Source organism: Pleurodeles waltl, chromosome 3_1 (assembly GCF_031143425.1).
Source record: "Pleurodeles waltl isolate 20211129_DDA chromosome 3_1, aPleWal1.hap1.20221129, whole genome shotgun sequence".
Lineage (NCBI taxonomy): Eukaryota > Metazoa > Chordata > Amphibia > Caudata > Salamandridae > Pleurodeles > Pleurodeles waltl.
Window position 1 is genome coordinate 1,827,685,478 of NC_090440.1, and position 27,798 is coordinate 1,827,713,275.

Here is a 27,798-nt window from a genome sequence, read left to right on the forward strand (position 1 = left end):
GCTTTGCCTTGTGAGCAGTTAAAGGTTATTTTTTGCCCTTTGCAGCTTTTTAATGGTTGCCTGATCAGCCCTCTTTCTTTAAAACATCTGTTGCATTTTTTGAAAGGACTGCAGTCTATGCTTGCCCCATCTTCATTTGTAATGCCCCAATTGGACCTCAATCTTGTACATCTGTATCTTATATTTATTCCATTCAAGAGGCTCCACAGTTGTCCTCTATGGTTTCTCACAATCAAGACTGTGCTCCTCATTAGCATCACCTCAGCACAGTGTAGTTGGCTTCAGGCTTTGTGTGTTCATCCACCATATACCAACCTTCTTCCCCGACAAGCTGGTTCTGCATACTTTCTGCCAAAAGCTGTGATGCTATTCCCACATCAACCAGTCCACCACCCTGCTGGTGTTCCATGCTACTTCTCACCCCTCTAATGAGGAGAGGCTTAATCGCTTGGACCCTAAGAGAACGCTTATCTTCTGCATCTGTTGCACAGCAGACCACCTCGTGGATTATCAGCTCTTTGTGGGGTTCCCCAGAGTGAAAGAGGCAAGGCTGTGCAGAAGCTAGATCATTCTGTGCTTTAAGATCTGCTATGCAGTGGTGAAGTGTGCAGCCACCAAAGGACTGCATGCCCATTCCTTCCAGGCTAAGGCTTCTCCCAGTCTGTTAGCATGCAGAGTCTCTGTCCTAGACATCTGCCAGGGAGCTAGGTGGGTGTCCTTTCATACATTCAGGAAGCATTATTGTCTAAACAGCGAAGTCTGCTAAGAAGGGCACTTTGCCCACTTGATCCTGCAGGACTTTCTGGTTTGAATCTATCCACAGCCCACCTCGCTTAGGTACTGCTTTTGTATCTGTTCAACAGGTGAGAAATATGTGGCTAGAAAGCTCTATCAGAAGAACACGTTATTTACCTTTGGCAACATTTTTACTGGTAGAGACTGTAGCTGGCCTCCGATTACTCTCCCAACTCTTCCTCTTAATAAGCTACCAATTCTGGTGGTCTGCGCCCTGGTCTGCTAATTAGTTTTTTGGGCCCCATGTCTGGAGGCATGGACAGCGTCCAAAGTAACTGACTTCTGCAACTGGGAGTGGTGCTTTTATAGGCTCGCTCGTCATTTCCAGAAGGGGGGATGGGGGCAACATCAGTGTAGAGCTGTACGGTGCCACCTTCCAGCCCTCCGAGGTACTACGTAAACAGTTCCTGGACCCAGTTATATGCCTGGGGAATGTTCAAAAGGTTAATATTATGTGTCTAGATTGAGTGTACTACAAAAGAGAGTTACCAAAGGTAAGTAACTTGTTCAACACTAGTACTGTATTCATCTTTTCAGTGCTCACTTACACCATAAGGAAAGCAACATTTTAAACAGTATACTGGCACAAAGTATAATATTTTAAGGTGGCAAAGTCTTTCAGAAGTGACGTAAAAGCTCTGAGAGCCAAAAATAGTTTGAATACGTTTTGATATTCTCCCAGTGACCTGTGGGTTGGCCACTGGCAATCCATTGACGGAAAGGAAATAAGATTTGGATAATTGGCTAACCAAAGATAGTTAGGCAACAGATAAAATAATGAAATGAAGTTTAGGATTTCTTAGTGTTGACTGTCATATTTAAAACGATTATTGTTTATGTGCACTTTTGTAAAAAAACCTTTTAAACAACTTTTTTTCAGATCCTCAGTTCCATGCAGTTGAGCCCTACACCAAAAAGGAATTGTCTGCTGTAACGTTCCCGGATATCATTCGAAACTATAAAGTCATGGCAGCTGAAAACATCCCAGAAAACCCCTTGAGATTCCTGTACAAAGATATTCCAAAAGATATGGCCTTTGGAAAATACTACTCCAGACCTAAAGAAAGTATGTTATACAGTTTCATTTTAATTTATTGTTAGTAGCAAATTAAACTTGGACAGGAATATGCACTATTCGCAGTAAAGAAAGATACCCTTTCCAGTGAATTCATTATTAAACCAAGTTAATGTTTTCGTTAACACAACCAAATTAGTCAGTATTTCTTATTAATTTATTAAAATGGAATTGTATGTTAAGATGAGCAGACTCAAAGCAGAGGTCATAAACGTTTCTCCTACATACAGACTCTCCTGTTGTCAGTTTTGTGTGTAGCATTCCACCCAGTTGTGGGACGGGAAACTGTATCTTATTGCCATTCACTAAAGCTTGCCACATTGATACATAGAAAATGTGCATATGAAGCTTTAGACAAATGCTGCAGTCACAGAGCAATATGTCCTACATGGTCACACCACTAAAACTGGATGGGGTAGATACCTTTACCAGTCGTTTGTTCTGATCGCTTTCAGGTATGGATTGAAACCTGCTTCTCTCTTACTCCGAGACTGACTAGGCGGGTGCACAGTCCTGCTTATTCACTTGATAGTGTGATTCTTGTGCTCTTTTTCCCGTTTTCTCTCTCTTTTTCGATCTCTCACCCTTTCGCGCACGCTCTCTCTCACCTACCCTTCCTTTAGCTCAGATATCTTTTGCCACAATATTCCAGCTTTAAATCCATGCATTGTGTCACCTTCCATGTGCAGCCCCTGATTCACATGACCAAAGCATCTTCTGTTTGTAGAATCCAGTATTTGCTTATGCTGTTTGTTTAAGGTTCCTTTAAGGGGGGGGTTCAGAAAATGGCGACCTTCCTATTTCATGTGGGGTAGCGCTCAGTTTCTGAACTCAAGCGATGGAACCATGGGGAGGGTGAAAACATATAAATGTATAATATATTCAACATTCACTTTTTGCCTGATTAGTTCCAAGATCAAGGGAATGGGAGCCAAAAGATTGAGAAGGCGGAAGGCCACTTCACTGATGTTGCTTTTGAACCTCTGTTTATTGGTGGGCTGAGTTCCACTTACCATCAGGGCACAGACATTTGAAGCTGCTGTTTCTCTGTGATTGAGCCAGTTTCCCTTTCTCTGAATGATTGTGCCAGCTCAGTACACAAGGTTGAGCAACCCCTTCCTCAGCTTGAACAGATAATGACTTGAAAGGGTTATCCAAGTGGAGTAGAACTTGGCTTCTCTTTTGAATGCGCTCAGTGACAACCCAAGTTTGATGATGTCAATTCATTTTCTGCTTCCATATCCTCTACTGTTTCGACCAGACACCACCCTGTGCAAAGGATGTTTGAGAAGGGGGAGACAACAAAGCCTCTGCAGGTGGAAGTTGGAGGCTTACCCCCCCATACCTAATGTTAATTCCTTCTGCCTAGACGTGCAAGGATACTGAAAGAAGTGCAGGTATAGAGAGGCCCTAGTACCAGTGGAGTTTGCTCTTCGGGTGACCCATTAGAAGCTCCACCATTGTTTGTAGGGCACTCTGACATTAGAGTAGCCCCACACCCAGAAGCGTTTAAAACTGAACCCAATGCTGCTTCTTGTTATATTAGACAAGAGTTTGCACCAATCCTCTGTGCACCTGCAAATCTTTTGGAGTCAGAGCCATTACAGTCAGTTAATCTCCTCATTACTCTGACACTTCGGTTTTCACTCATTGTTGACCCTCCCTATAGGAATGTAGACTCTGTGGCATACAAGCATGACACATCTAATACTTAAGTTCAACAGTGGGTGGAATGGCTTAGATTTCCAGTATTTGCCTAGATGGCTGCTTCTAACCTATTCTGGGAACTTTTGGCAGGTATATTGAGGGTTGATACATGTCCACAGGATCCATCGCCATGGGCTTCTTACCCCTAAGAGGCCACTCTTAAGTGGTCCAGCCTATTACCCCTAAGAGGCCACTCTTAAGTGGTCCAGATGCCAAGATGGCTCCAAAGACCCGGAAAGCTTGGACCTTGCCTTGTAGTACATCTTAATTCTAGCCTAAACTCTCAAGGCTTGACCCATAGAGACGCAGATGCCCAACTGGAGAATGAGGGCCTCTGTGCACATGTGCCAGCCTCAGTCTCCCCCTTTGAAGACAGCTCTCATCCACTAGTCCCATCACTTCAAGCAGGTTAAGGAGGCCAAGAAGAAAACTTTCCGAGTCTACAATCCTAAAGTCTCTTGACAGCACAGATTGGACATATGAACACTGTCTTCTTTGCCTCTGGGAACTCCCCCAGCCTGGCCTGTTGTGGTGTTGACGGCTTCCCTAAAGTACTGAACATCATCTTCTGTGATGTCGGGAATACAGTCAGAGTATCAGGTTGCACTTGGGGTACAAGTTTGAAAGGTAGACCTCTGTGCTCCCTGACTATACCTAGGAGGAGTAAGCTTTATGGTTAAACTGGGTATCGAAGCTGCTGGACAAAAAGTGCTGATGTCCCAGGACAGTACTGACACTGCTACCAGAACAATGTACACTGGATATTTTCCTGCACAGACATGACACGCTCAAGTTTTTTACTTAAGCCTGATAAACAGGACAAAGTCATCTGTTTCCTACTGTATTGGTAGAATTTGTTCGTTTCCACTTTGTTCCACATTTTATTGTGTAGCAGTCTGTGTCATATACCTATTCCATCATGTGCAGACTTAAAACCTTTTCCCAAACTCCGCTAAGGAAAACAAGTGGCATCAACATTGATAGCGATGTTTAACAGTACCATTTGATACATTTACCTATCAGCAGTCAAGTATAATTGTCACAATATTGTGCCTGATTATACTAGCCACATTCACCCGAGTCAAATCTTTTCGCTTCATATTTTCTAATAAACAGTCAAGGTAGTCTGAATGTTTGACCTTTCTGTGGAAAGATAAGGTTCCTTGAAAATATTTTCCATAATACTAAATCATAGATCAGGTTGCCATCTATCCTGACAAACGTTAATCTCACTTCTTCAGAGCTGTAGACTGCTATAGCTCCTCATTCTTTCATCACAGTGGTTCTTAGTTCTTCCATTTAATGGTAAGTCTATGTCTCGCCAACAGCAGCTTGAGTAAATTCACCCCCTTTTTCATCATTTTATATTATCGTAACAGTTTAATGCTTAACAAATGTTTTAGGAGCACATTTTGTTGCAGTACTCGCTACATTACCAAGACTGTCACATACCTACTTCACTAATCAACCATGTATGGGCAATTTCCATATGGTGGGCAATTGTCATATGGTGAAAGGTGGTCTCTCCCCCCGTTTACATTTGTAGCCAGTATCTTGTCTTGTCTGACCATTCTTATTTAACATGCTTATTGATGTGTAATGTCTATGCAGCATGTGAAACTGAGGTGACCTGAAAGCCCTCACCAGAGCTCAGTGACTGAGGTTCTGCCGTTGTACCTTGCCAATGAATATCAACCTACTCATTTGTTTAATGGACTTCCAGCCGAATCAGTCATCAAAAATAATATTTGCCAGAACACTTAGAGGACATTGGATCCTAAGGAAATAGAGCAGAGAAATCCTTCTTACTTCCAAAGAGGTCACAGACCAACATCGGATTGACCACTTGCTCCTCTTCGGTCGTAGCAGGTGTCCTGCATTCTTTTGGATCCCAGCCTGGTTCTAGCTAGATTGATGCATAAACCCTTTGAGCACATGGCCTTCTCTGACTTGCATCTCCCCTTTTTAGGTCGTTTTGAGCAGTACTTCCTTTTGAACTATACAACATGTCTATTTGAGGCAATTTGATCCTGAGGCTCTCTCCACATTTGTTCCCAGGGCGTTAAATGAGTTCTACATAAATGAAGAGATTTTTCTTGCTATTTTCTTAAACAAAAAATAATTATTGTATTTTATCCATAACAAAAGACAAATACATTTGCTTTTTCACTATGTTTTAACATGCTTGCATGTTTCTTGTCTGAGCAGAAGCTGTACATCGTCAACATAATGCTTTCCTTAGATTTCTACTTTGTAGAAACAGGGCTCTACATTTGATAGACCCACATGTTGTCACCTCTGGAGGTATTGGTGCTTGATGAGCTATGACTCAGGCCACTAGTGCCAGTGGATTACATCTTGCATCTCCCACTGGTGTAGTTTCCACAGAACAGACCCTCGGGCTAATGTCATGTTAGACTTCACTCCATCTGTGTGGGATGGGGGTTTGCGGGGGCGTGGATTCATTGGGATCCACCTACATGTTACATACCTGCCAGATAAATAACATCGCAGCTAGGTGTGGTACCCCCACTTGCTTTTGGCAAAAACTAAGTACTTGTGGCTTTCACTTGAAACAATCTTACTGTGGGCAGGGGGTTCTACAGAAGCTATTTACTCAGCCACCTTTCTATTTTCTAGAACAGGTCATCTGTTGGGAACGGTATAGAGCCATGACAATGAACTAGGATGCAATTACCTTTCTTCTGATGACATTACTCGTATTCCACTGGCTGTCTCCCTTTTTCCTCAGTATCCCACAAGCTCCTTGGCTATCAGGCAAATACTAGTTCTGATTGATCATGTTTTAAGAAGTTAAATGGTATACTAGCACATCCAAATGGGGTTGAGTGGTTTTTCCTTGGTTGACATGCATGCAACAGGCACGTAATGGTTGAGTGTCAGCAGTAGAATGTTTTTGCTCCTGTCTCTAAGTCGTGTGGTACCCAAAGGTTAATAGTGTGTGAGAGTCTACATATTAGGAGGTACAGAGTATCCAGAAATATAAATGTATTCATGATGTAACTGCAGATTTTATGGTGGATGAACGAGTACACATCTTTTTTCATTTGTTTTTAGCATCAGAACCAATGGATGTGGAAGGGCAAAGTGGAACTGGGTACATAAAGACTGAATTAATTTCGGTGTCTGAAGTGTAAGTATAAACCATTGACAAGAGAATCATTTGCTCTGGTAGTGCAGTGTGGCATTGGTGTAGCCCAGCTACAGTCAAATCGCTGAGAAACTGGTATTTGTCAAATTTTGTAGCTAATATATATATATATTTTTTCATTAAATTATCTCACAGCAATTTACATATACAGTAGCACATATGTATGGCATTAAGCCCAAAGTCCATTGCCTGGAGACCAACGATTTTCATCCTTAGAGTTAATGAGTAACAATCAATATAAATGGGTTTGGCAGCGGGCGATTAGGGGGTGTATATCTAGTGTCAGCTCGTATGGGGATGAGGGTGTGGGTGAGGTCTGAAGGAGGGTGTTGGCTATTATCCATGGGTACACTTCTGCCTAGAGGCGGCATTCAGTGGCACTCAACACACATTCCACTGGAAGGGGGGGGGGGGAAATTGGGGTTCAGGAGTCAAATATTCTTCTTCATGTAAATGAGAAAACGTTTGAAAAATTGTGCAGTTATTTGTTGTTATGTTTATTAAAGTGCATTTGTGCATAACATCATATACATCTTGCGATGACATCCAAAGATATTATATTGTATCCCAATATAAAAGAAATTATGACAATTGTTTTTGAAGACCATAGTTATGTCATAGTCAAACTTGATCAGATTTAGGCATCTTTAATTAGTCTCAAGCATTTTGTAGGTGAATGGGCGTAAGAGAATTGTGTATGCTAAGTAAACAACATATTTTATACACTTAATACATATAGTTGTATGAGTTGATAATTGGAGTAATGTATTACATATAGAAAATTAAGATGGCTGTTTCTCCAAAGTATTTGCCATTTCTTGATAACACAGCTGCCAAGATAAAGTTTGAGCAGATGGGTATGGAGTTTGGGCTACTATGACAAAGAGTAAGGGGTGTTGCTGAATTTGGTGTTAAGTAAGAGTGCTGTGCAATAGGAGAAGAGTGGTGCAAGACGAGGGTGCAAGTACAGCTTAGTAGCAGGTAATATCGATAGACTTCACATAGCTTTTCTGAGGGCATTCCATAGCTGCTGTTATTTGTGGATATGGTGGTCCTTGAAGAGATGGATCCAATTCATTGCAAACTGGAGTAGCGAAGGGGATAGATGGGTTTGTGTTTTAATGGAGTTTCACAGCCTGTATGTGCCATGAGGATTCTCTTTACCTTACATTTCATGACTTCAAGCTTAGCATTGTCATTGCTGTGTTATGTGCTTAATAATTGTAGGAAAGTACCCTCTTTTTGGTATGTTACCCCCAATTTCTGGCCTGTTTGTAAGTATGTTTCACTGTTTTCTAAAAGTGTCATCGGAGTCCTGCTGTCTAGGACCCCAGTGCTCATGCTCTCTCTATTTCCAAATTTGTCCTTACATACAGTGAAATCAGTATTTCACTCCAAACTGGCATCCTGGGCCTCCCCTATAAGTCCCTTGTATATGGTACCTAGGTACCCAGGGCATTGGTGTTACAGGGGATCCCTATGGGCTGCAGCATAACTTTTGACACCCAGAGGGAGCCCATGCAAAGTCGTCTTTAGGATTGCCATTGCACCCTGTGTGAAATAGTGCATGCACTATTTCAATGCCATTTTCACTACACCAGGTCACTTATAAGTCACCTATATGTCAGGCCTTCCAACCCTGAAGGCTGGGTGCAAAGTAACTGTGTGTGAGAGCACCCCTACACTAGCAGAGGTGCCCCAACATTATCCAGGCCCATTTTCCCGGGCTTCATGAGTGCGGGGATGCCATTTTACACGTGCACTGGACATAGGTTAATACCTATGTCCAGCTACACAATGGTAACCCCGAAAATGGCCATGTAAGGTGTCTAACAACTGGGAATTGTACCCCAATAGTGATTCCACTATTGGTTGCACAATCCGATCCCCAGTGGACCCTCAGTCCTGCCATACCAGCCTTCTAAGGTTTTCCAGATAGCCCCAGCTGCTGCCACCTCACAGACAGGTTTCTGCCCTCCTGTTGCTTAAGCAGTTCAAGCCCAGGAAGGCATAAAAAGGATTTTCTTTGGGAGAGAGGTGTTACACCCTCTCCCTTTGGAAATAGGTGTTACAGGTATGAGAGGGGTAGCCTCCCAGAGCTTCTGGAAATGCTTTGAAGGGCACAGATGGTGCCCTCCTTGCATAATCCAGTCTACACCGGTTCAGGCACCCCCAGTCCCTGCTCTGGTGCAAAACTGGACAAATGAAGGGGAGTGACTACAAACCTGTCCATCACCACCCCAGAGGTGGTGCCCAGAGCTGCTCCAGAGTGTCCCTTGGTTTTGCCATCTTGGATTCCAAGGTGGTGGGGCACTCTGGGAGCATCTGAGTGGTCAGAGACCTCCCCTGATAGGTGCTTACCTGGTTAGGTGACCAGTCCCCCTTTCAGGGCTATTTAGGGTCTCTCCTCTGGGTGTTTCTTCAGATTCAGATTGCAAGACTCCAGCAAGAATCCTGTGCATCCTTTACTTCATCTTCTACCAGCAGAACCGCAGCTGAACCTTCCAGGAACTCTACAAACTGCAACAAAGAAGCAAAGAAGACTTCTACAACATTCTAACTTCAGCTCCTGCCAGCAACTGCAACAGTTTTCAGGTCGTGTAGCCTCGAAGAACCAAAGCAATCTCCTGTGGAGTGACAGAGTCACTTCCCTGCTTCAGCAGGCACCCCTCTGCAGTAATGACCGGTGGCGTGGGTCCCTTCTCCAGATGACGAGCATGGATCCAGCACCACAGGTGGTAGACTAAAGAGACCCTGAGAGTCCCAACGTCCAGCTGTCAAACTTTGGTGGAGGTAAGAGCTTGCCTCCCTACGCAAGACAGTACCCCTGTGCACCGCGTGACTTGCAGTTGCCAAGGCTTGTATGCGACCTGCCGAGAAGTTCTTCATGCACAGCACATCTTAGGCCCTCAGCACTCCACCTACAACGCACAGCTTCCTGCGTGGTTCTCCGGCAGCATGGAATCCCTTTGTGTTGTGTTGCGTGGACCTCCATTTGCAACTTCTTTGTCCCTGGGCTGTGGGACTCCAGTGTGCCTGCCTGGTCTTCTGAGGGTCCCCTCTGCCTCTTCCTCCTGGGGAGAGCCCACCAGGTCCCCCCCCCGGTCCCAGGCAGTGCCACCTTCCGGTAAGCGCAAGCTTTGCGTATTCCAAGGCTTGTTGGCGGAATCCAGCGACGCAAACCAGACTGCAATCATCTATCCGGCGTGGGACATCTTCTGCACCAACCAGGAACCCACAACTGTCTTCTTGGGTGCATACTGACTTTGTATTCTCACCGGTGGTTCTTCTTTTGCACCTTCATCTGTGTTAGCAGGGGCTCCTGTTCTCCCTGGACTCTTCAGTGCCTCTTGGACTTGGTCCCCTTCTTCACAGGTCTTCAGGTCCAGGAATCCATTGTTGGTGTCTTGCAGTCTCTCGTGGTTCTTGCATAATCTTCTATCACAACTTCTTGTGTATTTCAGGAAACTTACTATGATTTACTCATGTATTCCTGGGCTCTGAGGTGGGGGTATATTACTTACCTTTGGTGTTTTCTTACACTCCCAGCGTCCCTCTACACAGTACACCTGCCTAGGTGGGAATCTGACTTTCACATTCCACTATTTTACTATATGGTTTGTGTTCCCACTAGGACCATTGCAACCTATTGTGATTTTCACTATTTGCACTGTTTTCTGACTGTGTACTTACCTGTTTTTGGTTACTAGTGTATATATTGTGTATATTACTTACCTCCTAAGGGAGTATAGTCTCTAAGGTATTTTTGGCATTTGTGTCACCAAAATAAAGTACCTTTATTTTTGTAACACTGAGTATTTTATTTCATGTGTGTAAGTACTGTGTGACTACAGTGGTATTGCAAGAGCTTTGCATGTCTCCTAGTTCAGCCTTGGCTGCTCTGTTACAAGCTACCTCTAGACAGCCTAGCTGCAAGACACTGACTGTATTTCACTAATAAGGGATAACTGGACCTGGTATAAGGTGTAGGTACCTTTGGTACCCACTACAAACTTTGCCAGCCTCCTACAATAATGGGGTGTTGTGTTTGAATTTTCTGCCTTTAAAATTAGTCAGCAAATCTTGAATGTGATGTGGGTAGGGAGAGGGAGCTAGCGTATTTCCTGAAGAGCAGGGTGATCCGTCCGATTATTGATGAGGTGAGTGGCTAAGTGTAGGGCGTTCTTCAAAGGTGCCATGTGGATATCTGGAAGATGTTCTAAGCAGTGGGCAACACAATACCCTTCAGGGAACAAAGTTACAGTAATCTCTTTTTAGACAACTAACCCCAAAAAGGGCTACACTTAGGTAATATTTTTCAGTTTTATACTGTCTACTATCCAGGGCTGAGTCCCAGTATAGTAAATATGTAAGCTTGTCCATTGTGATGCGATAATTTTTTTTTTTTTACAGATTGAAAAGATAGTGCAACAACAGTCACCAGCAGAAAGTTCTGCACAGTTGTATATAGTTCACTAACATTGTAGTTCCAAATATAATACTGACTGGAATAAGGTGAAGAGTTCACTTGAGTACATGATAGAATAAGTAACTTGAAATGGTTGCAGTTAAAGGCCAACTCATGTTTAGTATGCATGAATGAATTTACGATCTTAACACACAGGCTCACTGGAATGTACTTTGTGTTTTCAAATAGATTGTAACCTGATTAGGCAATGGGTGGAGGAACTCTAATCAGTTCAGACTACAAAGAGATCTTAGGTTCACAGTGAGAAAGCACACACTATTAAATCTGTATTTACCGCAAATATGCATGCATTCAAGAATGAAGAATGTTTAGTTTGCCAAGCTTTGTTAAAGTGACAAATGACACATGTGTAGGGGATTAGGTTAGAGTTTAGGGTTACAGGGTCATAGGTGTTCTAGTGTTTTCTGTTTTCAATATGTAACTGACAAGTCAATTATCATTTGCTGTACTGCAATAAAGGATGTGTAGTAATTTAGGTTAAAGTTTAGGATCATGGGGTCACAGGTGACCTGATATTTTTCACAATTAATGTATGACTATGTAGTGATTCAGTATCTGTTGTTTTGTAATAAAGCATTATGTAGTTTTGTTTATAAGAAGCTGTATGTGCAACATCGGATTGAGACAATCTGCCTGCCTGTGTGAGGAGGGTTGATCTCCCTGTTGCAATAGTAAAGAGCTGTCTTTCCACTGCCAAAGAGGAATCTGTCCTTTTTTCATTTTCTAACTTTCTGGATTAATCTGCAACAGTTTCATTTATTAGCTTTGTGAGTAATAAATTCAACAGTCAGGGAAAGTCAGATGTGTAAAAAATGTATCTTATACAAAACGTTTATACAGGCAGAACAACAGACAGTAGGAAAAGTCGACATGTTAGACACAAATGCTGGTATATTTTCATGAAACTAAGGTTACATTCTTTAATTTGACTGTTCCTTCCTTTTATTGCATCTATTAATGTATTTTTAGAAGAGAATTTCATCCTGTGAATTTGATCTTTTAAGTCTTTTGTAATAAATGTTGCAAATTATCATCAGGACGGAGGCTTAGTTTGCTCTATTAGATGGTCTGCTAAATAAAGCATAATACTAAAAAGTGATGGGTGGAATGCTTGAATTAATCCAGGCCACTGGTAATAACTTGAGGCAGCATGGCAGTCCACCCCCTTGTTTTTTTTTCTCACCAGGCCACCTCTGACGGTCAGGTCAGGTCACTCAAGCAACCCCAGGCCAGTTTTGATGTATTTGGGCCTTGTGTGTAGGGTGCAGCTTGACTCTTATGGCAGAGTGAGCACTGGACTCAGGTCTGAGACTATCTGTCATACTTAGGGTGTCAACTGTGATAAATAACAAGAATGGTACATGTTCAGAAGTGACGTCGCCTGATATTGTTCTAGGAAGCAAACCACCACATTATTAATCTCAATGGAAAGGGAAGGGTCCCTTAAGGCTATAAAATGATTTTCTAAGCGAGCCTTGAATTACCTTTCTGCGCTCCAGACTTTACAGACTCTCGGCAGTCCACCCCTTTGCCTGATGTGGCAAATGCCTGTGCCCAAACGCCTGACTTTTCCTTTGCTCCCAAAAGCGTGCTTTTGCCTTTGTGTGGAAAAAATACATTTGGGAAAGCGTTTGTGAACCTGTTACAGGCATCTCCTCAACCACAGAGGTCTTAGTGTCTTATCTTTCTCGTCTTGAAACGAGCTTCCATATTGCTCCACCTCGTCATAGGCAGAAGCTCAGGGTCAGGGCTCAGTTTGTGCCACCCTATCAAGCACAGCTGTTTCTGATGCTCATGCAGTAATGTAGGCTTCATCAATTCACTCATGTATTATTCATCCATCCACACAGGATACAGAACTTTCCTAGTAGTTGTTGTTAGCACAGGATTTACTTGGCGACAATACAATGCTTAGAAAATAGTCAAAAGTTTTTTTTTTTCAACGTTGGTAAGGGAGTTTGCTTTGCGAGTTTCAGTGTTAAATTGATGCTCTAGCCTGTTTGTTGCTGTTTCTAAATTAGCTTTTTAGAGCTTCGAGCCTGCCTTTGCAGTCTGTCGACTTGAATAAAACAAGCATAGGTGAAGCCGAAAGGTCTTGCTTTTTATTAGTGCAAAAGTTAGGTAAGTGATGAGTCTGTCCATTTGGTGTTTGTGTGGGTGTTTTATTTATGAGCAAGTCAATGAATGTTGGGGTTATGTGAGTGGTTGAATTTAAGCAGTCATGGGTTAATGAGCCAGGAAGTGATTGGTACAGAGTGGTTAAATGTGTGAGGCAATTGATAAGCAGCAGTTATGAGAGTAGAGAATAGCCCCTGCCATGAGCATGTCTGTCATCCAGTCATGCTCACACATTGATCATCATCCCCATCTAGTAATCCTTGCACTCAAGACTCACCCATTAGTTTAGCCATCCAATACACCCATCTATTCATCCAGTCATCTGACCTTGTTCTCACCTGTTCAGTTACTCATTCATTTGTCGGTGTAATCATCCATCCATCAATCCACCATTAGATTCATTCTCTCGTGTACCCACTCAAGAGTCTGACAACCACACCTGCTGAAGTGGATCAAGGAAGAAGCTCTTTCACTTAAAAAAAAGCCAGATCTCGTGACTTTGGCGATGTTTAAGCATATAATTTGCACTTGAGTATTCAAATTTCTGTTATGCCTGCAGCAGTGAAAATCCTTGCACCGTTCCTGGCCATATGAAACCAGGCAGCCTTCTGAGAAGATCACTCATGAAATCGGAAAACTGGGGCTTGATTGCATGTACTGCTATAATTTTCTTTTTAGGTCTAACCTACTTGACAGCGTATGTCCTGTATGCTGGGCGGTATATTGTGGCTTATTAAGAACATGGAGGGGCTTAGAGCCTGTCTTTTGCTTGGCATTGGTCGGAGTTCTTTCTCACTGTCATTTGTCTGCTTCTTATTAGTGTCTCAGCTTTTCAATCTTGTGTTTGTCACTCCTATGGAGCATTACCTCTTTACAATTTCTTTGACTGACTTGCATCGCTGTTTCCACTGCTTGCTTTCCAAGCATTACGTTTTTTCTTTTGTGTGAAGCACTAAATTAGAGTACATGTTTTTTCGAGCTGTCTCCTTTGTGAACATCTCTCCCCCTGAACTACGTGTTGCTCTTTTTTTCCCAACTGCTTCTCCCCATCCACTCCCCCTTACACTCACCCGTGTGCTTCTCCCCTTTGCTACCACCAACTCCAGTGTTGCTTTTGCTCCCGCCCTCCCTGTTACTTTTGCTTACCCTCCAGCAATCCCCTCTTTATCTTTTTGTCTTTCCTCCCTTGTTACTTCATCGTCCTCCACACAGTCTTTCATATTACTTTGCTGTTTGCCCTTCTGCTCTGCCTGCTTAAAAAATACTTGTTTTATTTTCTTTTTATTTGTAAATCCAACTGGGATTGATAGCTAAAAACAAAAACACAACAAAAGCGCCTGTGTCATTGTGGAGGCACATACACTTGTGGTACATGTGCCTACAAAATCATGCAGCCGACCGTGTCAAAGGGATTTCTTTTTTTCTTTTTTAAGGATGCTGTGCAGCATGGCTAAAACTTACTGGCAAAACCAATAGATCACAAAGGTGAGACCAATGTAGCTAAAAACTATTGGCAGAACCAATAGATCACAACGGTGAGACCTATTGGCATTGCTGCGGCTTGTCAAATTTGCATCTCAGTTAATGCCAGCATTTTACTAGGCAGGGGAAAGGTTACTGTCTTAGAGAAGCACCAATAGGATGCACCAGATTACAAGAAAAATACAGAAGATTGCTTGTTTATGAGGTGTTGGGGAGGGACTCCTATAGCAAAATGCTATTTTCTCTTGAAGAACACAGATTCTTGCTCAATTCCTTTGCGGTATTTTGCACCACATAAGACCTTGTAATGCTATGTTATTTTAACCTAGTTGTTTTTTGTTGGGATAAGTACTGTTTTACACCAGAGAAATTAAGCCGATTTGGCTTGTAGAGAATTCTTCTTTGTTCAGATAGAATACAAACATAAACACAGACAGCACTGAGGCTCCTCTAAAAGAAATGAGATGAATAAACTCTTTAATACAAATGCGTAGTACACTGTTAGTGTAGGCAACTCAACCTCTCATTTTTCTGATATCGATAAATTGAGTAATGGCTGTTGTTTACAGTACTTACAAATGGCACATCTGCGGATTTAAGGGTTTTACTTTTAGTAAATAGTATCATGGTGTGAATGGTCACAGAATAAGATACAGGATAATCCCAGCAAGTTGTGTAACCTGTCCCCAGGAGTGCCAGCTGAACTAGGGTTAAGCTGTGACCACGTTGGCCGTCGGTCCTGTAGGACTTCCTAGCATGATCTTAGTTCGCAGACCCACCTATGCAGATGATATTGCCTGGGTATCTATTCTTAGGTAAGGTATCTCTAACTAGATACCTCTCTCAAATGGACAAGTTACTTATCTTCCGTAATGCCTTATCTGGTAGAGCCAATATCTAGTTGCAGATTCCTTACTGACCCCGCTGTACGACTTGATTTCTAGAGACAGGGACTTCCCCTTAATGGGCCTAGTATTGACGCTCCAGTGGTCAGTGTTCTTCATGACTCTGCGCTTCTGACAAGGAAAGTCATGAAAAAACTGACGTCAGTGCACCAGGGTGGTGCCTATATAGGACCTGAAACATATCCCAGGTGGATGGCGCTGATGATGGATGCAGAGCCGATCGAAGCCACCCAATGGCGTGCAGGGGCATTGCTCAAGAAAAATCTCCAGACTGACTCCTGGGGGAAATTCTAAAGTAAGAAATTTACAACTAGATATTGTCTCTACCAGATAAAGCATTACCGAAGGTAAGTAACTTGTCCGCTAAACCCAAATGCTCTCATAGGTGAGACCAGTGTTTTTTAGTGCGAACATATGCCACAGAAATAAAAAGGAAAAAAGAAAGTATGACATCACCGAAACATGGCTGACTTATGCTTCCAATAAGAAATTAAATTTAAAAAGTACATTCAAAGATTGAGGACTTGTTATAAGTAATTTTTCCTAAAAAGCCCTTCCTTAACCCCTTGGCAGCCAAGGACGTAACGGTTACATCCTTGGCTGCGGTGCTGAGGCGCCAAGGACGTAACCGTTACGTCATTGGACTGGCTCATGGGATGAGTGCTAGCGCTCCACCTCCCATGAGCCTTGCATCTGCGCCCCCACTGCAGGGATGGAATAGGAATCGCTCCCCTTTCACCCCCACCCACCCTCGTGGCGTCTGATGACGTCAGCGCGCTGACCTCATCAGAGGCCTTCCTGTGCGGATCGGAGGAGAAATACTTTTGCATTTCACCTCAGATCACGTGGAGGGGCCGAGAAAGGCATCAAAGGAAAGGAAAGGCTTTTCCTTGTCTTTGATGCCTTTCTCAGCATTTCTGCTGCCTGATTGTGATTCGATTGGGCAGCAGAAATGCCCACTAGACACCTGGGAATTTACAGGTAATTGTCATGAGGGGAGCGGCCCCTTGGGCAAGGGCTGCTCTCCAGGTGGCCAATTTATTTGTAAGCCATTTCTGCCCCCACCTGGGTCAAAACCCCCTGGACACCGGGGATTATTTTTTTTGGTTTATTTATTTTTTTTATATTTGAGGAGCTACCCCATAGGCAGGGGTCGCTCCCCGGGGGGCAAAGTTACTTTTAGGCCATTTCGGCACCCAATTTCTGAAACCCCTAGACACTACGGATATATATTTTTTATGTTTACTTTTGTCGTTTACATATGGGGAGCACCCCTTTAGGCAAGGGTGACTCCCCTGGGGGACAAATTGTATTTAGGCCATTTCTGCTCCCCTTGGGGGCAGATCGGCCCATTGTAATAAGGCTGATCTGCTCCCAGGGGAGGCAGAAAACCCTAGACACCAGGGATTTTTTTTTGTTTATTTAATTTTTTTATATGTAGGGAGCAACCCCTTAGGCGTGGGTCTCTACGCTGGGGGGCAAATGGTCTTTAGGCCTTTTTTGCCCCCCTTGGGGGCAGATCAGCCTATTTTTATTAGGGCGATCTGCACCCAAGGGGGGCAGAAACCACTAGGTACCAGGGATTTTGTTTTGCACCAATTTCACGCAAGGGGAGCGGCCCCTTAGGCAAGGGTCGCTTCCGGGGGGGGGGGGAATTTATTTTAGGCCCTTTCTGCTCCCTTTGGGGCCAGATCGGCCTATTTCTATATGGCCGATCTGGCCCCCGGGGGGCAGAAACCACTTACGCAACAGGGATTGGTGTGTGTGTGTGTGTGTGTGTGTATGTGTGTGTTTCGTTTCAGGTGGCAGCCCCTTGGGCGAGTGTCGCTCCTCATGGGGGCACTTTACTGTTGGCCATATCTGAACTCCTTGGGAGCAGATCAGCCTATTTTTGGAAGGCTCATCACACCTTGGGGGGGGGGGGGGGGGCAGGGGGGAGAGAGTCTACTAGATGGCAGGTAATTAAAAGAAATAAAAAATAGTGGGGTGGTGGCTATCAACCAGTATGGGCCTGATTATGCCTCCACCCCAACCGAAGGGGGTGACGGTCCTTCAGCTCTCCCCCGCTCACTAAAACATCTTATCCCACGGCAAACACAAGGACATTTGATTATTTTGGGTTTTGATTTTACATTTGGGCCATGAGAGCTTGACAAACTCTCAAAATCGTCCCACTTGGGCTGCACTTGGTGAGGGCTGCACTTTTTGGACTTTGGGACACTGCCATGTAGAGAAATCCACAAGACCTAGACACATCTGAAAACTAAACATCTGGGTGATTCCAGGGTGGTGTGCTTCACATTCACTCTGCACCATTTCTTACCCACAATGCCCTGCAAACCTCCAACTTTGCTGGAAATCACAATTTTTTCCCACATATTTGTGATGGAACCTTCCGGAATCTGCAGGAATCCACAAAATTCCTACCACCAAGTATTGTCTCATCTATACCGATAAAAATTCTGCTGCACTTGTCATCCTAAAAATGTTTTTTTCAAACTACCCTTTTGGACCCGCTTTGGTTCCCCCTCAATTTCAACATGTTTTTGGTTCTTTCCTGTCACAGGCACTTTGTCCCGGTGCGGTGATCCCACACAGAAATGAGTTTTTTTTTTTTCAGCTAAATTTGAGGTTTGCTGAGGATTCTGGGTAAGAAAACATTGGGGGATCCACCCAAGACACACCTCCCTGGACTCCCTCGAATGTCTAGTTTTCAAAAATGTCTGGGTTTGGTAGATTTCCCTAGATGGTTGCTGAGCCCAGGACCAAAAACGCAGGTGACCTCCCACCCCCCCCCCCCCCCCCCCCCACCCCCAGCAAAAATAGGTAGTTTTGTATTTGATAATTTTGATGTGTCCAGAAAGTGTTTTGGGGCATTTCCTTTCATGGGCAGTAGGCCTACCCACACAAGTGAGGTACCATTTTTATCGGGAGACTTGGTGGAACGCTGGGTGGAAGGAAATTTGTGGCTCTTCTCAGATTCCAGAAATTTCTGTCACCAAAATGTGAGGGAAACAGAACCTGGTGAGAGCTCCACAAGTCACCCCATCTTAGATTCCCCTAGGTGTCTAGTTTTAAAAAGTGCACAGGTTTGGTAGGTTTCCTTAGGTGCTGGCTGAGTTAGAGGCCAAAATCCACAGCTTGGCACTTTGCAAAAAACACGTCAGATTTCAATGTAAAAATGTGATGCGTCCATATTGCATTTCCTGTCGCGAGCATTAGGCCTACCCACACAAGTGCTGTATACACAGTTTAGAATAAAAACCCATTGCAAGGTGCAGCTCATTTATTTGCTCTGGCTACCTAGGGTTCTTGATGAACCTACAAGCCCTATATATCCCCGCAACCAGAAGAGTCCAGCAGACGTAACAGTATAATGCTTTCAAAAATCTGACATTGCTGGAAAAAGTTACAGAGTAAAACGTGGAGTAAAATGGCTGTTTTTTTCACCTCAATTTCAGCTGTTATTTTCTGTAGGAAAGCCTTGTAGAATCTACACAAATTACCCCTTGCTGAATTCAGAATTTTGTCTACTTTTCAGAAATATTTAGCGTTCCGGAATCCAGCATTGGTTTCACACTCATTTCTGTCACTAACTCGAAGGAGGCTGAAAGCACAAAACAATAGTAAAAATGGGTTATGTCCCAGTAAAATACCAACATTGTTTAAGTCTGCCTGATCCTGAATGCTGGGAAGATGGTGATATTAGCACCGCAAACCCTTTGTTGATGCCATTTTCAGGGAAAAAACCACAAGCCTTCTCCTGTGGCCTTTTTTCCCATTTTGTTTTAAAAAACAACATTTTTGCTGTATTTTTGCTAATTTCTTGGTCTCCTTCAGGGGAACCCACAAAGTCAGGATATCTCTAGAATCCCTAGGATGTTGGAAAACAAGGACCTAAATTTGGCGTGGATAACTTATGTGGACAAAAAGTTAGGAGGGGCTAAGCGTGAAGTGCCCCAAACAGCCAAATAAAGGCTTGGCATCTGAGGGGGAAAAGGCCTGGCAGCGAAGGGGTTAAATTATTATTCTTATTATTATTATTATTTTTGTTATTAATTTGTTGTTATTATTACTGCTACTATTCGTGAAGGAAATGAGAATAAATAACCATCTAACCAGTTTGCTCCACTCATAGGCAGCTACGTTATACACAGTCACTTAAACATTTTATAAAAAAAGTGTAATTATTGGGAGATAGAAATTAAGTTGCTATCAAACATGCACTCAATGTGCAGGCAAAATAAAGAGCCAGTAGATTAAAGTTAAAAAAAAGAAATTGAAAAGGGACACTTTGAAGCAGCTTTCCAATTGAAGAGAACAAAGTATTTTTAGTTAGACCAATGTGCAGTCACTCAGAGTGAAGGGAGCCCATGGGTAAAGTAGGCTAACTGCTCCATATTGTTTTCTACTGTATTCTAGGGTGGGTGGAAGCAAAATGTGAATGACCATTTATGAGACCGGTAGATGAAGTCTACTTCACTTTTCTCAGTGTGCTTAGACTGTTTTAACTGGGACCATGCTTACCAGGACCCCAGTGATTGTGCTCTCTCCTGTTAATTTGGTTGCCTTGGTAACCTTTACACCCCGCAATTGGCATACTGGTGTACCCTTGTAAGTCCTTAGTATATGATACTTAGGTACCCAGGGAACTGGTACACCAGAGGTCCCCCAGGGGATGCAGCATGTATTATGCCACCCATGGGAGCCCATGCAAACTGTTTGCAGCCTGTGTGAAAAGGTGCATGCACCATTCACTGCTGGTCACTACACCAGCTCACTGTAAGTCACCCCTGTGGTAGGCTCTTCCAGCCCTAAGAGCAGGATGCAGGTCCCTTTATGTTTGGGCAACCTATGTAATCCAATTCCAACTCCCTGTACTCCGTAAGTGCGGGGAAGACATTTTAGTTATGTACTGGCCATAGGTCACTACCTATGGTCCAGCTACATAATGGTAACTCTGAACCGAGGCATTTTTAGTATCCAGCATGTCGGAATCATACCCCCAATACAGATGACAGTATTGGTGGAATGATTCCATGCACTCGGGGGCTCCTCAGTGGACCCCCAGAATTGCACCTACCAGTCTTCCAGGGTCTGCGAGCAGCCCACACTGTTGTAGCCCCTCAGACAGGATTTTGCCCTCCTGCTGCTAGACCAGCTCAATCAAGGGACGGCAGAACAAGGGATTTCCTGTGGGAGAGGGTTGAAACCTCCTCTCCCTTGGAAATAGGTGTTACAAGGCTGGGGAAGGGTAGCCTCCCCACACCACCGGCTTGCTTTCAAGGGCACATTTGGTGCCCTCCCTGCATAATCCAGTTTGCATCAGTCCAGGGACCCCCAATCCCTGCTCTGGTGTGAAACTACAGAAAGAAAAGGGGAGTGGCCACTCCCCTGTCCATCATCAGTGCAAGGGTGGTGCCCAGAGCTCCTCCAGGTGGCCACTTGATTCTGCCATCTTGAAACCAAGATGGGCAGAGGCCCCTGGGAGGATCTGAGTGGTGAGGACAGGCTGGTGACGTCAGTGACCCCCTCTGATAGGTAGTCACCTTGCATAGTGACAAATCCCCTTTTTGGGCTATTTAGGGACTCCCTAGCGGGTTGGTCCCCGGATCTGACTCCACCACTCCTCTGCAATGGCCTCTTCTGCTCCTGGCCACTGGAACCACTGCTGGACTCCACAGGAACCGAACAAGACTGCAACAACGAGACAACATCGCCCTGCAACATTGTTTCCACAGCTTCTGTCAGATCTTTGCAACATTTCCACGGCTGTGCATCCTTTGCGGTCGGCAGGACCTCAGTTGCACCAAAGATGCAATAAGGAATCGTCCCGGGAGTGAATGAGTCACTCACCTGCATCTAATGGCACCTAAGGCAATGACGTCCAGCTGCTGAGCTGTGCTGTCCTCTGGATCTGTGAAGATTCTCCAACACAGGTGGTGGTTCTGAGGGGTCCTCCGGGTCCTTTTTGCCTGCACACCGCAACTGTTGCAGCAACTAAGGCTTATTGACTCCTTCCCAAGGGATCTTCAGGCTCCAAGCAGCCCTGGCTCCCAACAGTCTCCTTTGCAAGGACAGTCTCCTCTCTGCTGCTCCAGCGACATGGGACTCCTCTTCAGATGTGCTACCTGGGTCTCACTGCGACTAACTGTGCCTGCTGCCAGTGGGTTGCTCGTGGGAGCTCTGACTGCTTCTGCTGGCTCTCCTGTCTTCCTAGGGTCAGCCCGGACTCCCCTTCAAGTGTTGAGTCCCCTGCCCTGCAAATCTACTTGAGCACCAACTTGCATTTGCTTGTGTTTGTTGGTGGTCCTCCTGACCACTGATCCGTCTGCATTCCAGCATTCGTCGATGCACAGCTCCTAAACAACTTCAGGGACTCCTCTGCAGCTCCTGGACTCCGTAACTAGCCTTCACCCATCACCATCATCCCTTCATCATTCTACTCCACGGGTCTAGTCCTGTTCTTGCATAATTCCAATTCTAAGTCCCCAGGTTAGCCTATGAGATGACCTGGTAACTTACCTCTGCTCTCCTGGTCAATGGGGAACTTCTAGATACTCACCTCTTGGGCTTTCATACTCTTCCAGCCCTTGGCTAACTACTCTATAACCTCTGATGGGGGACCCATTCTCACATTCCACTATTCTAGTATATGGTTTGGCCTCCATTTAGGGCCCTTACTATTTCTAATGTTTTTAATGCTAATTCCTAGTACTTACCTGTGTATATTTTGTGTGTACTTACTTCCAGAGAGGGGGGATTGCCTATAGTATTCTAGTTCAGTGTTACTATAATGAAGTACCTTTATTTTTGCAACACTGTGTGGTTCCTTTCATGTGTGATAAGTTACTGTGTGACTACTCTGGAATTGCAAGTGCTTCACACTCCTCCTAGACTTGTCTTATCAGTCTCTGTTAAAACCTACTAGGACCCACCCACCCGTCTCAGCCTGGTTATCTTAGGAGATCCACACTCCTAAGAGGTCATTATCATTTTGAAGGGAAGAACAGTTTAATGGGAAAGAGCCTAGTGGTTATCATAGCTGACCCTCTTTCATCATCAGCTTTCATGAGCTTTCTGGAAGCTTAACCCACATTGGGCAATTATAGTGTTGGCTCAGAGCTTTGCATCTATGAAGACAAATGCAAATTACTGACTGGGCAGTGGGAGCTGCAGGGCCCAGTGGCCCCACACAGAATTAGAGGCAGGCAGCTGCACAGTTCTAAACCCAGATTATTAATGGTTACATTTCATCTGTGTATATATATATATATATATATATATAACAACAAAGCAGCGCATTCAATTGGCGCTGCGCTCCATTTACCGGTGCTCGTACCGAGGGCAAGCTGTACCCTCAATTAGATATTTGAGAAAAAGGACGTTGGGCAAAGCACTCCACCAAGGATTTTATATAAATTTTTTACTGCACGACTGTGAGCAAAAGTACAACGCGTTTCGACCGACATAGTCTTTATCGAGTTCTAAAGTCCTGTAATCCATTCTTGTCTATTTATAGCTAATAACCTTATAACAAAAATAATGCATGTTGGGACTGGTAGTCCAATTAAATAAAGCAACAACTCATACTAACAGAACTCATTACAACCCCTTCAATGCTAACATTAGTGATTACCTATATATTCACAAAATATTTTTACATGAAGGCAAGTTATTAAATCAACATTAATTAAAAATATATAATATACAAATCAAAATCAAACTAACTTAATATATACATTAATTTGTCACATATTAACATCCCCCTTGTGCACTTAAACCAAATCCTATAGTGATTATATATCATTCCCCTACTACCTACACTAGTCAATTATTTATTCAATCAAATCACCATTAAACCATTACCCTTAACAAAGGTTTGTCATTTTGCCCTGAAATTCGTTTTGATTATGTGGACACTCGGATTGACATCTATGAGTGAGTCTTCATTTACTTGGTGTTCTGTTGTAAGGAGATGCTTAGCATAAGCACTGACACAGTTGCACACCTCACAGTGCAGCTGCAGTCCGTCAATACCACCCAAGTCATCTTTAGCAAGGCTGCTTCTTTCGACGCTGAGGAGGAAGGGCAGGAAGACGTCTAGTCTCGGGGCCTGCTGCTACGCCTGCCCAGCCCAAAAGTGATATAATCCAACTCCTCAAAATCAGAGGATCTCGAACAAAAATATTTTTGCTCCACATGTACTACAGTGCCTCAAATGAAGTTCACACCATGGGTCTTAAATATGGATGAACCTCAACACCATAAAGCTCTCAAACAGTTACACACTGAGGCGGCACACCGTCTCTTGGAGGAAACCATCCAGTCTATTACACAAGACGGTCACCTCACAGGGCCTCCACAGTCTTCAGTCTCTGGTCGGCGGCAAGGCAACACACTTAAAGAGGGGCTGGAACAAAGGCTTCAGTCTCCATTGTCCATTGGTCCTCTGGTTCTTACAAACCCAAACAAACGTCGAAGCTGAAACACTAGTAGGTGCGGACATCCCAGTCAGACGCAAATAAGTCCTCAGCCCTGAAGCCGCTTTGAGACCTCCCTCAAAGATGTTGTCTGCACCGAAACCCCATCAACCTCACGACCACCCTCCACTACTGTCTTGAGGACTCTGAAAATGCAATCATCAAAAGTCTTCAGAAGGAGTTTGATGAGAGGCAGTGTTGAATTCCCATTCACCCATACACAGGGCAAATTTATTCTAAGGACCCTAAAGCCTCAATATCCATAGTAAAGAGGAGGCTGATTTTAGACAAGGAGCTCATGCCAGACCCTTTATGTGAGGTGACTTCACCATCACCCCTTCATCATCACCCCTTCATATTCCACATCAGGACCTCCACAGTTTTTCTCAGACACAGGCTGCCCCAGGCCTTATACCCTCCTGAGGACTACAAGACGCACTTTTATCCTCACCTAACAGATGTTTTTTTTATTTTTTTATTTATTTTTATTTAAATCCCACAGGGGATGCAGACCTAGAGCCTATTCAACTTGCAGCATCTCCTCCTTATGACCACAGGCTCCTCCAAGGAGCTGCACACTTTCAAAAAGTGGATATGCACCCCATTCCCAAGGAGGAGGACTTTCTCGAAGAAACACTTCCCAAGTCTGAGTGCTCCTTGCAGTTTTTCCCGATACACGAAGAGCTGATTAAAGATGCCCCAGACATTTTTGAGCAATTTGTCCATTCCTGGGTAGTTAAGCCCAGGGTAGGAATAAAATACAAGCCTTCTCCCTCAGATATCACCTACATTAGGGGGCACATCCAACAGCACTTCAAAGTGATGCATGCTGCATGTAAATGGACCTCTTTCCAATCAAAAGGAGAGGCTCCTTCACCACTTAAGGAGAGCAAATTTATTGATGCTGCGGGGAAAAGGGGCTCAGTGGGAGGAGATTGAGAGTCTGCTACAACATCTCCCAGGCCAATCTAGGAAGAGGGGGAAGAAACTGTATCCGAGGGGAAGGTAATTTCCAATGTCACTGTACAATGCTCCTTAGATGTTGCATATACGGCAGGCAGAGAGGTTAGCACCTCAGTCAGTCTATGAGACACTGTTGGCTCAGTGTCTTTGGTTTTAAGCCAGATGTGCAGCAGAGGAGAGGTTGATGGGGAATATCTCTTTGGTTCACAAGTGGACCAAATGTTAGAAAAAATAAAAAAAGTCTCAAATAGCCAAAAGTGTGGTGTCTCTGCAGACAATTACTAATAGGTACTCATTTCAAAGGCAACAGTACAGGGGTGCAGCAAAGACCACTTCCCCCGAACAGCCACAATCCTATCAACATCAACAGGACCAGCAACCAGTAGGCAGTCAGGGGATATTCATGTGGCGCACAGGGGCAACTCCATTTGAGGCAAAGGCAGAGGTACTCCCAATAAGGGAACCTCTGTTAAAAAGGACTGGCTTACCACACATTCCCCCCCCAGAGGACACCATACCTGTCTAGGAAGACTACAGTGGTTTTTCCCTCACTGGTAAGAGAGTACCTCAGATCGCTGGGTTCCAAGTATAATAGAGAAAAGGTACTTCCTATAATGCCTTTCGACCCCCACCAAGTATTCCACCTTAAGCACACACCCTAAACGCAGAGTACCTTCTCCGTCTGCAAGAAAAGGTGCAAAGGGGCTATAGAGTGGGTGCCCGTCCACCAGTAGAGCAAGTGGGTTTACTCTTCTTTCTAATTCCTAAGAAGGATAATTCCCTACTGGATCTCAGACCCCTTAAAAGTGGGCCGGAAAACTGTGGTTCTCAACCCTCCTCAAGATGTCTGTTAGTCTGCATGAGAGGCTCCACCAGCAGGCTCTCACTAAGGTAACAGGGCAAAGTCAGAGAGCCGGAACCCTAACAGCTCAGTCTAGCAGTCGGGCACATATGAGGTCTTTGAATTTGGTTATTTAAGTCCTACGCATGAATGTGTGTATATTCTAAAATAAGCCTTTAGATCTACTACTAGGGCTTGTTACACAACGGAGTGGAACAGTGTCTATTATTGTAGCTCCAAGAACATAGACCATCTTAAACCAGTGGTACAAGACATTCTTTTTATCTGGTCCACCTAAAGAAATCCGGGTTAGCATATACTTCCAGGCACCTACATCTTGCAGCCATTGCTGCATACATGCAGAATAGAGAGCATTCTTCTCTCTTCAAAGTTCCCATAATCAAAGCCTTTATGGAAGGCCATAAAAGAATGATTCCACCTAAAGTGCCACCAGTCCCCTCTATGGAACCTCAACACAGTGCAAACAAGGCATATGGGCCCCTCGTTTGAGCCACTGAATTCTTGTCCTTTGTAATTTCTTTCTTAAAAAGTAGCTTTCCTGTGAGCCATTACATCCCTGAGATGCATATGTGAGCTCATTTATATAGTTTTGTGCAGATATGGTTGTCCTCGGAATTGTCCCTAAATTCATTTCCAAGGTGGTTTGTCCTTTCCACCTTAATCAGATAATGGAGCATCCAAAGGTTTTCCCACACCCAGACTCTGCAGTAGAAAGAGCTCTTCACTCTCTAGATGTCAAAAGAGCCTTAATATACTGTATCATCAGAACCAAGCCTTTTTGTAAAACTCAAGAGCTTTTTGTCATTTTTCCTAAACCCTGCAAAGTACACCATATAACAAAAGCTGGCATAGCTAGATGGGTGTTAAATCTGTCCAAACATATTACCTTAAAGCCAAGTGGGTCCTGCCCAATGCCCCTATGCCTCATTCTGCTAGAGGGAAGGGGGGGGCAACCACTGCATTTTTAGGGAATATTACCACAGCTAACATTTGTAAAGCAGTTATATAGTCACTTTGACCAAGCTTTACTAAATGGATATCCTCACCCATCAACAAGCTAGAGTTGGCCAAACTGTAGCAGAACTTTATAATTGTAGCATCTATTGGCTGCAGAAACACATGCTATGCATACTCCTGCCAGCTAGTGTATTGGGCCTGGACTCTGCAAGTTGTTTTTCTCAAGGAAGTCTTTTATGATCCACAAAGTGCTTTCTCAACGTGATGTGCATGTTCAACGGCTTCTTTGTTTGATTATATTTTTCTGCAGTCCGGCTCGGTCAGACTGCGTTGGGGCTCTGTGCAGCTTCAATACCCTTGCGGCCTATGGACGCCTGATGGCACAGGACAATCATAAGTTGACCAATTTGACCAAAATGGTTCTAGCAGACACTGGAACTGCTCAAGATTGAATTGATACAACACTTCTATATCTGACTTCGATTGCATTTCCTTCAAAACACCCTTCGGGAAGGTGATGGAAGCCAAAAAAGACAGGCTTTTTCGCAAATGCCCTCAGTGTGGGGCAAAATATGCTTACTCTGCCACCCACGATGTCTGCAACCTCTACCTGTCTCTGGAACACTGAGAACAAGATTGCACCACCTGCAACCTGCTTACAAACAAGAAAACCTTAGGGAACAGAAGAGACCGCTGACTGGCCCTCGCCATAGAAATGGCAGCGGAGGCAGTTTTTTCCCCTGAATACTATCAACTCGAGAACATCTAGGGGAGCGAAGGAAAAGATGAT

General features: G+C 44.1%; 1 protein-coding gene across 8 annotated transcripts in view; it reads left to right on the plus strand.

The window, feature by feature from the left end:
- Positions 1-27,798, plus strand: part of STAT1 (signal transducer and activator of transcription 1) — a 533,280-nt gene that overhangs the window by 364,996 nt on the left and 140,486 nt on the right. For all 8 annotated transcript variants that reach the window (XM_069225879.1, XM_069225877.1, XM_069225884.1 and 5 more), the window contains 2 exons: positions 1,676-1,861; positions 6,656-6,731. In XM_069225879.1, the coding sequence (XP_069081980.1) occupies positions 1,676-1,861; positions 6,656-6,731 (262 nt within the window). The remainder of the gene's footprint in view (positions 1-1,675; positions 1,862-6,655; positions 6,732-27,798) is intronic.